Source organism: Strongylocentrotus purpuratus, unplaced genomic scaffold (genome assembly GCF_000002235.5).
Source record: "Strongylocentrotus purpuratus isolate Spur 01 unplaced genomic scaffold, Spur_5.0 spur5_scaffold_20, whole genome shotgun sequence".
In the NCBI taxonomy this organism is placed as follows: domain Eukaryota; kingdom Metazoa; phylum Echinodermata; class Echinoidea; order Camarodonta; family Strongylocentrotidae; genus Strongylocentrotus; species Strongylocentrotus purpuratus.
The window spans coordinates 45,771,037-45,781,258 of record NW_022145606.1 but is presented as its reverse complement, the minus strand read 5'-3'; the positions used below and the strand labels follow the sequence as shown (position 1 = coordinate 45,781,258).

General features: G+C 38.6%; 1 protein-coding gene across 1 annotated transcript; it reads right to left on the bottom strand.

Moving 5' to 3' along the window:
• Positions 1 to 1,628: 1,628 nt before the first annotated feature.
• LOC115927488 (monocarboxylate transporter 13-like) lies at positions 1,629 to 9,965 on the bottom strand. The gene is made up of 4 exons (XM_030993487.1): positions 9,153 to 9,965; positions 4,789 to 4,929; positions 2,602 to 3,438; positions 1,629 to 2,121 (listed from the first exon to the last, which is right to left on the bottom strand). The coding sequence occupies exons 1-4, from the start codon at positions 9,349 to 9,351 to the stop codon at positions 1,841 to 1,843; spliced, it is 1,458 nt and encodes a 485-aa protein (XP_030849347.1). The 5' UTR covers positions 9,352 to 9,965; the 3' UTR covers positions 1,629 to 1,840.
• Between the last annotated feature and the right edge of the window lie 257 nt (positions 9,966 to 10,222).

Below are 10,222 nucleotides of genomic sequence, written 5' to 3'. Positions count from 1 at the left end.
TTGTAATTAATCTGAGATACATGTAACATACAATCTGTAGAATCTGTAAAAACAGTCCAGGTATTCAACATTGTAGACATCATTGCAATTAACCCGAAATACATGAAACATACAATAAAGAAATTCCCAAGAGAGCATAGAAAGAGAAGAGAGTAAAACAGATGGAGAGAAATAGGAAAAGAGAAAGGGGGAGAGAGAGAGAGAGGAGAGAGAGAGAGAGAAGGAGATAGGAAGAAAGTTAGGGAAATATCAATAAATTCTGTAGACTCTGTAAAATGAGAAAGTATCTAAACATTGTAGACAATAGACATTATTGCAAGAATTATGAAATACATGTACATAAAGGAAAAAGAAACATGTGTAATCTACCAAAGAAGAATGGAAGAAGAAGGAGGAGGAAAAGAGAAGAATTTGAGAAAGAGAGGGGAAAACACCAGAAAGGAAATTAGAAATTGGTAGATTTACACAAGTTTCATCATGTTGATTACCTTCACTGCCTGTGGTATAAAAGAATTTTGGTATCTGGATGTACGGCATGTTGGTTGGCAAAGAGGGTCACTGTTTCTTAACTGGCGAAAATTTGGTAAGGAATCCCTACGTGGAGGGAGCATGGAAGAATGTCTGGATTGTAAGAGTGATTTAACAAAATTTATGAACAATTGTTGTCGTCTATCTGCAAGGGATGGAATCTGTAAAAGTTGAAGGGCGTGAAAGTAATCAACATAATTATATCCCAAAATGATACGGCAAGATCTTTTTTGGACTCGTTCGATCTTGTTCGACTGATTGGCAGTAATAGATGATGACCACACTGGGGAGGCATATTCAACTAACGGTCTAATATACATAATATAAATAGCAACCAAATCCTCTAGTGGAGCTTTGTGTTTTCTAAGAACACAAAGGATGTAAAAACGTCGTGATGCTTGTTTGACAGCATTCTCGACTTGTCTATCCCATTTCATATCAGACTGTAAGTGCACTCCCAATAACTTAACAAACTCAGTAGGCTGAAGGACAGAGTCACTGATGCTAACTTCGGGCATAACAATCTGGTTCCGAAGGAAAGAGATATGTAATACCTTACACTTCTCAGGCTTAGGGGTCATCTGATTATCAACAGAACACTCGGTGATCAAAGATAAATGATCTTGCAATACGGAGGGTTGAGATTTGTGTCTGATTTCAGCGACACTCAAATCATCAACATATTTCCATCTCAGAGGAGTAGAGGTTGCAACATCATTTATCATGATTAGGAAAAGAATGGGACCGAGCCTCGTACCTTGCGGTACTCCACATGTAACAGGCAGGGGCCCACTAAAGGTAGATCCTAAACGTACACAGTGAGATCTGTTCTCCAAGTAGCTACACAAGAGAAGGATAGTATTTGGATCAGTACCTAAATCAAACAACTTAATTACACAGAGATCAGTGATATTCATAAACATATGTAATTCTATATAAGTAAAGTTATTATCTGTTTTTGGGTGAATGTTAACTTTTCTGTTGGCAGCGTGATTACAAATTATGAGCAAGACAAGATCAATGTGTGAAACACTTATCATTATTTAAAACCGAGATATTCTGAGTAATTTTTTCCCCAAAATCGATAACAATATTGATGATTACAACACTGCACAATGATCAATTTAATACTGTCAATATTGGTCCTTTAACCAAGTGAAAAGTTATGAAAATATATTTCAGAGAATATATATATATATATATAAATATATTTGCCAGTCTTTCAAAATCATGTAGTCCTGTGTTAGTACATGTATACTGCATTTACATGTACTACAACATACTAAAAGAGCTCCTTTTGATACTATGTGCTCTACACTGCGGATTCCCAATTATCCGATCCTTCCTGTATATCTCCAGGAACTTGATGATAACCTGTACCGGTCGTGGCCTTCGAGGTGTCTTTAGGGATATCATCAAAGTCAGTCTGTGTTGCAGCTACGTCCGGAATGGCTTCGGCTATATCATGCTGATTGCCGTCTTTGAATCGTTTACACTTGGTGATCAACGCCATTGCTATGGCCGACAACCAATAGAAAGAACCACACACGTAAAACGGAACTGCATAAGAACCCGTGGCATCAGACAATTGTCCTGTAATTGTAAGAGAAATGGGGCAAGAACATAATCGTACTATGCTTCGCTAAGAGGATGCTTAACTATTTTTGTACTACACTTTTCATTGATTTGTTTTCTTGTGGGTGGATTCTTTACCTTCTTTAGGCTCAAAAGGAAGATATTTGTTCCAGTAATGTTAATATGGATCCACCCTTTACACTTAAGCATGCTTATTTTCCTTAAGAAACTGTGAAATTGACAATCATGTTACCAATTGGAACACGACGTCATCGATTAGTGATGATGTCTGGTTGGTTCCTTTGGGATAAATCACCAAGTGGGCTGTAGGAAACTTGTTCCTGCGACAAGTGCTCCGTGTCAAGTTATTATCTAAATATCATAATTGAGAGACCAATGGTGACAACAACCAGTTGTATGAAAGGCCTGCCATACTTGAGTCCAACTTAAATTCGACCTTAGTCTTTGTGAAAGACACACTAGGAGCATGATACGTACCCATTAACTGTGTGCCAAGAATATTTCCTACTCCTCCTACTGTAATGAGCAGTCCAATGGCACTGGAAACAATGTTAATCGCAACGTACTTTCTACAGACTAGCATCGTCATGGGTATCATCATTCCGGCACCGATACCGTAGACGACTATCAACGCAAACTGTCCCGCAGTCGAGGTGACCAGAGGGTTGAACAATGGTTGGATTCCTGCTATGAGCAGCGATAGAATGTACAGGTTGGTGGTGCTGATCCATTTAAAATCAAGAAGAAACCCGTGGAGAACTCTCGCAAGAAGACTGGAGATCCCGTATACCGACATCACCAGACTGGCCGTGGTCTTTGAGAGACCAAGGTCCCCGACCAGCTTCGGCGCTGTATAGATTAGCACGGATATATGACTGGCGAAAGATAGGATTGACACCAGACATAAGGTAATGAAATATGCATTCTTGACCAGATGAGAGATGGCAAAGGTCTCGTCGATATTTCGTAAGATCCTTTTGCACAATGACTCGGCCCTTGACAAGTCATTGGCATCCGAGACTTGATGACTGGCTGTTAACGGCTTTGATCTGTATGCAGTCATGATCGTCTGTTCCATGTTAGTCCGTCGTAAGATCATTCCAAGGGCAATGAAATTTGCATTGATAGCAGACTGAATCATCAGTGCACCTTTCCATCCATACTCCGAGCAAAGTGTCTCTAGCAAGGGAGACATCACAAAGAAACCAGCTCCCACACCAGCATATGTTATCCCATTAGCAAATCCAAGCCGTTTCTTGAAATAAAAACGTATCACGATTGCACTGGGAAAGTATGCGGCGCCGTAAAACACACCTATATAAAAGATCCAAGAACAAAATGAAGAAATTATTAAGGCTAATTGTCTTTATCTCAGACGTGATATACAATATAGAGGGAAAAATTCATTCAAATGGATACGTTCAGTAAACAAATTTTTTAACTGACCCCCAAAACGACAACTTTTCTCTAAAAATTGACTTCTGTTTGGCAAGAAATAACGATTCTTGTCAAATTCGCTCCTATATAGAGCTCTACGATAAAGATCCATTTCTCGGGACCTTAATTGCTTCTCGTTGTTTTAGTAAGTTTATTTGATGATCATGGCTTAACTTGCCTTCTCCTCTTGCTGAGACGGTGACATCTCGTCTACTTGTCCCTTCGTCCCGAGACCAATAGCGATATTCCGACCCCCCCCCCTCCCAATAGCGGTTTGTCGCTATAGGTGTTCGCATTGTCCCTACGCTCCACCAGGAAGGTGAGAGAAAGGAGTGTTATCAAGCCGCTTTCCTTTTGAATTGAATTGAATTTATTTATTCACCACCATTGAAAACATTGAAACAAAAGATAAATGTACAATGACAATGTCAATATAACATAAATGCTTGACATGAATTATAAAAAATACATGTTCTACAGCGATATACATGTACATTATCACAAATATAAAGTAAACTTTTCTTCAAGAGTAAAACAATAAATTACTATTTACAATGATTTTGTGATCGATGGTAAAATAGAGTCAAAAATAGCACATGTGCTAGTCGAGTCTGACTCTCGCCCGGCCCCCCCGCCCCCCCCCCCCCCCCCACTCAGTATTATTTAGGGTACGCATATGCGTGTTCCAATCGACCCCCCCCCCCCTTTTCAGCAAAAGTCCGGTGTGTAAAGTCAATACGGGTCGACCTTTTTCTTTTGTTATACGAGCCTTTTTCAGCACCTCCCCCCCCCCCCCCCTTTCAACAAAAGTCCGGTGTGTAAAGTCAATACGGGTCGACCTTTTTCTTTTGTTACGAAAGGACATTTTGGTAACACGCATGCGGTCCGTCCGTTCTCGGAGTGGGGGGGGGGGACTCTCGTTATCTAAAGCCTAAAATAAAGTTAATTTAAAAATACATGATGGGTTTCCAAATCTTATAAATAAGATTTGTGTATAATATTAAAATGAGACTGGTTACTATGTACAACTATATAGTTACGAGGATATGATTCGTGGTTTTCACTTAAGAGTAATTTTGTAAGTTTTTTACGAAAAGAGGTTCTTGATCTCTCAATTCTTAGATCAGTAGGAAGCATATTCCAAAAATTACTTCCAACAAACGAAACCGCAGTGGAAGCGCGGCTCGGAGCATGGAATTCTAAAAACGAAATTTGTAGATTATTTACCTGCGAGTGTGCTATAAATGTGGAGATGCCAGAGTTGTGTTGAGAATGAAGCAAAGAAAGTAGAAATCATACCAATAACACCACCAAAAATCATCACAAGACGGCATCCAAAGCGTTGACATAACGCCCCTGCGAGGAAACCTGGCAAAGAAACAGAATTGTGTATTCATAGTACAAAATGCGATAATGGCAGTTCATCTTTGGGAAACAGTGTGTGATTGTGATGCCCTCTTGTAAATCATTCACTACCACTAAAAGCAGGTATTCCGCTAGTCTTACGATGTAATACCAAGGTTCCGTCTCTTAATTCCCACATCCCACAGGTCTTACGATCTATTGGGTCTGTATCCAATTCTTCTGATGAAAACTAAACCTAATTCTAACCCTAAATTTAACCCCTAACCTAAATCCTAACATTCAAACACACTAACCCTAAACATAAAGGGTCATATTAAGAGTTGGTTTAGCCACAGACTACGAATACACTGTGCAGCCAAAATTTCCTTCTTTTTCTTCACTTCACTCAATTTGTTCTTTCTTTGTCAATTATTGTGTACCTTTACCAGGGCTCAAATTAAATTTTTGTCCACGGGGGCTCTTCCAAAAAAAATAGCCCCCGTGAACCTTCTCACGGGGGCTCTTTTAGTGCTGACGGGGGCTCTTATTTTAATACAAATTTCCTTTGGATTGGTACCCATGAAACTCCTAAATTCCTTGGTATTTTATCATTATCATTTATTTATGTCGGCATTCTCCCTCTTAGAAATTTACTTGTTACATAGCCCTCCCCCCCCCCCCCCCCCTGAGAAAAAAGAAGGGGAAAAAAGGGGGAATTTTCTTCTTTCTTTTTTTTTTGAAAAAAGAAGTGTTCCTTTCCCACTTGTATCACAGAGAAACAACAGTTTAAGTTAAGTCTAACGTTAACGTTAATTTGTTATTAAAATGTGGAGTACAGCCCTTGGCCTTAGGCCTAATTTAGGTCGTAACTGTTACTGTTTGAAAATCTAAAGTAAAATTAGACTGTTTTCATGGTTAGACCAAGTAATTGAGAAAAAAAAGTTTACCCGTCACTGAGACCAGGTCAATCAATCTTCTAGATCCATTATTAGGGTCTAACGTTAGTAGATATAAGGTAGATGCAGGCGCGGATCCAGCGGGGGTGAGCGGGACTTGCCCCCCCCCCCCCCCCCCCCCCGCAAAAGAGAGAGAGAAAGAGAGAGGGAAGGAAAAGAGAGAAAGGAAAAGAGGAGAGAAAGGGAAAGAAAGAAGAGGAAGAAGAAAAGAAAAGGGGAAGGAGATCGGGGGCGAAAGGGCCTTGCCTCCCAGGCTGTTGCCTCCCCCCCCCCCCCAATAAAACAAAATAACAGAGAAGGAAGGAAGGAAATGGAAAGAAAAAAGGAAAAGAGGAGATAAAGGGAAGGAAAAAAGAGGAAGAAGAAAAAAAAAGGTGAAAAGAATTTCGATGCGGTGTTCGAGTAGAATTCTGTGAGATGATGATATACTTTCTCGTAGCTTGATGTGACGAAGTGTCTCTATCCAGATATCTGTTGATAGTATTATAAAATATAGAAGCCTGATATGACCTTCTGCTCGTAACCGACAAGTCACCGCATTAAAATTAAATTGCAAATATTGTTCAACAACACGATGGTGGATAAAACTTTCTAATATTCGAAGATATATGACCCTCAGACCATATTGTTTCATTATTTTTTATTCAATCAATCAACGTCAAAGAATTGATTTATCATCGCTCTTCAATTTATTATTTCACCTTTTAATGTACTTTCATTCTTATGCATCACGAAAGAACACTGAATTGGATTCTTCAATGTTTGTTTTGATTAATTTCCTCCCCTTTCCTTCTCCCTGTTTAATACTGATAAAATTTTCAATTTTTCTTAATCAAGGCAAAATATTATTTTCATATTTTCTTTATGCAAGACAGGGAGAGAGAGAGAGAGAGAATATGTTAAGTGAGAATTATCGAGTACAACTATGAATTGCATCCTTTTCAATATTATTCAATTTGCTGAAAATATTCAGAATATGAATATGATAAATCCACATAATACACCAACGCTGTTCAACGCATCCAACGCTCCAACCATAGCCCATATGCCAATGCACCATATTTATCAAATATGAAAAGATTTTTAAATGAAATTTGAAGAAAAATCAAATTTACAATGCACTGACAGGCATCAGTTGAAATCATGATTTCTCTGTGACTGGATTAGCACTAGTTTCTGAGGGACCAGTCACTGAAGAGGAGATAAAGGGAAGGAAAATTAAGGAAGAAGTAAAGAAAAGAAGGAGGATATCAGTTGCAATTTTCCCGGCCCCCCCCCCCCCCTTGGAAAAAAAGGGGGAAGGGGAAAGATTTATTTTTTTTGGAAAAAAAAGTGTTCCTTTCCCACTTGTATCACAGAGAAACAACAGTTTAAGTTAAGTCTAACGTTAACGTTAATTTGTTATTAAAATGTAGAGTACAGCCCTTGGCCTTAGGCCTAATTTAGGTCGTAACTGTTACTGTTTGAAAATCTAAAGTAAAATTAGACGGTTTTCATGGTTAGACCAAGTAATTGAGAAAAAAAAGTTTACCCGTCACTGAGACCTGCAATCAATCTTCTAGATCCATTATTAGGGTCTAACGTTAGTAGATATAAGGTAGATGCAGGCGCGGATCCAGCGGGGGTGAGCGGGCCTTGCCCCCCCCCCCCCCCCCCCACCCCTCCCTCCCTTCCCCAAAAGAGAGAGAGAGAGAGAAGGAAAAGAGGGAAAGGGAAAGAGGAGAGAAAGGGAAAGAAAGAAGAGGAAGAAGAAAAGAAAAGGGGGAAGAAGGAGATCGGGGGTGGGGCAAAAGGCCTTTGCCTCCCCCCGCCCCCGTTAAAAAAAAAGAGAGAGAGAACGAAGGCAAAGGAAAAAGGAGAGCTAAAAGGGACCAAAAAAGAAGAAGAAAAAAGGGTGAAAATAATTTCGATGCGGTGTTCGAGTAGAATTCTGTCAGATGATGATATACTTTCTCGTAGCTTGATGTGACGAAGTGTCTCTATCCAGATATCTGTTGATAGTATTATAAAATATAGAAGCCTGATATGACCTTCTGCTCGTAACCGACACGTCACCGCATTAAAATTAAATTGCAAATAGTGTTCAACAACACGATGGTGGATGAAACTTTCAAATATTCGAAGATATATGACCCTCAGACCATATTGTTTCATTTTTTTTTATTCAATCAATCAACGTCAAAGAAATGATTCATCATTGCTCTTCAATTTATTATTTCACCTTTCAATGTACTTTCATTCTTATGCATCACGAAAGAACACTGAATTGGATTCTTCAATGTTTGTTTTGATTAATGTATATGGCTCATGAAAGTGAGAGTGATAAAGCGAAGGAGTAGAGAGAGAGAGGATGAGAGAAAAGGGGAGGTACAAAGAGAGAAAGGAAGAGAGAGAGAGAGAGAGAGAGCAGGGAATGAAATGATCATAATTAAATAAACATATTATTCCTAATTTCACATAATACATTAATGAAAATTAAGAGAGTCAGATTTCGGCGAGACAACAATAATCATCATACAAGTACATGCTAGACGAGACAAAAGGGAAGGTTAAAAGAAAAAAAGAAGGAGAGAAGTTTGAAGAGAGAGAAATGGGGGTTGTTTGTTGTGAATGTAGAGTGTACCGAGGACAATCAATGACCCTATGTTGGTTGGTTAAATGTCCATATACAGAAATATTTTGGGCCACATTGTTTTAGAATCGTCTCAAAATTACAGTAAGTTCATTGGCTGCATATAACTCTTTCAAATCCCATTTTCATTCAAATTGTATTTAAAATGTCTTGATTTGGAACTGTCCGTTATTACCCGCATATGAAGGTTATGAGAGACTTTTAATTAATGCTGACGTCATTAATCATTGTTATCTTATTAATCAGTTACATCATGCCCACAATTTTGTTACCAAATAAAGAGAAGTTACTGAAGAGAATACAAAACTTTCTGTATGTGTAACATTTTTCATGTTTAAACAAATTATGTAAATGTGCTTAAGGGTCACTAATTCCCTGTACCTACCCTTTAATATAGTATCTAATTCCAAAAGCCAAACTTCGATTAATTACTAAAATGGTAGAAAGCTAGTGCAAGTCAAATACATTTCTATTGGCACTATCCATTTGTTATCTTAATAATGCAGTTCATAGCGTGGTGAGTTAGTTCTGAAAGAAGCGTTTACGTTAATTCACTAAGATCTTGTTTCAAGTACATGAACACATCTTTAAATAAATAAGTTCCAATTTTTCATGAACATATTAATACTCATTGAGAAAAGAGGACTAATAATAATTACCAATAGCAGGTAAACCCAAGGTAAGTTCAGTGGCAATGAAAGATAAAGACCCTGCTCCAACTCCAAAATATTCCTGCCATTCAACCAAGTATATCCCAACTAAAGGGACAGCCCCAGCATAGAGTAGCTGATTTGTGAAAGTTGCAAGAAGAACACACCAGGCCCAGCCTCCATCCACCGAGTCGGACTTGTTCTTCATTGCTTTTTCATCAGTAACGTCAATGTTAGAGATGCTACAAACTTCTCCACGATGAATTAAAGCTTACAAGTTACATGTATGCTCCTGTAGATAACAAGCCGGTGCGTATTTACTATTAGTATTGTAATAGTAATGTCCATTTTATCTCAATAAAACGTTGCATCATTCCACTCACAATTCTCTGCTGCGACTACTGCATTTCAACTCGAGAATATGACATGTCATTCCTTTCATTACACCCCTATATGCACAGTTTGGGCCGTCAGTTCATAGACCTTTTGGTTTAATATCATGTGATTGTATATGTGCAATCGTGTGAATCGCACAGCGACGTGAAAAACATGCTACACCATCCAGCCTAAGGGTACAATGACTAAGTACATGCTATACACGAAACGTGCATTGATGGCAGAAGCGCGGAGTTGACATCCAATGCTACACGTACATGCAGTACTTTATCACATGTACCTTCCCCGGGTACCTTCTGGCTAGCAGCGAGACGAGGGCACGGCTGACACAAACAATTAAAGGCCAAATATTTTTTTGAACTTTCGCGATTCTCCTAAATATTCGCTCTCCTGTGTGTGAGCTAGACCTGCGTGATCTTGTTGCTTCGATACGCAGCCAAAGAGTAATTATCGTGGTAAAGAAATCAGGGCTATAGTCTTTATCAAGACATTTAATTAGGTGGTCTGTCGATGACAGATCACCTATTGATTTCGTTAGAATTTTCTTTCTTTATTCTTTATTCTTTATTAGGTGGTCTGTCGATGACAGATCACCTATTGAGTTCGTTAGAATTTTCTTTCTTTATTCTTTATTCTTTATTTATTTTTATTTATTCCGTACACTTTTTTTGTGTATACGTTTA

Coding starts and splice junctions, on each gene's coding strand:
- LOC115927488 (XM_030993487.1), bottom strand. CDS start 9,351: ATGAAGAACAAGTCCGACTCGGTGGATGGAGGCTGGGCCTGGTGTGTT. Junction 4,930..9,152: donor CTTGGGTTTACCTGCTATTG/GTAATTATTATT, acceptor TTTCTTTGCCAG/GTTTCCTCGCAGGGGCGTTA. Junction 2,122..2,601: donor TCTTGGCACACAGTTAATGG/GTACGTATCATG, acceptor TTACAATTACAG/GACAATTGTCTGATGCCACG.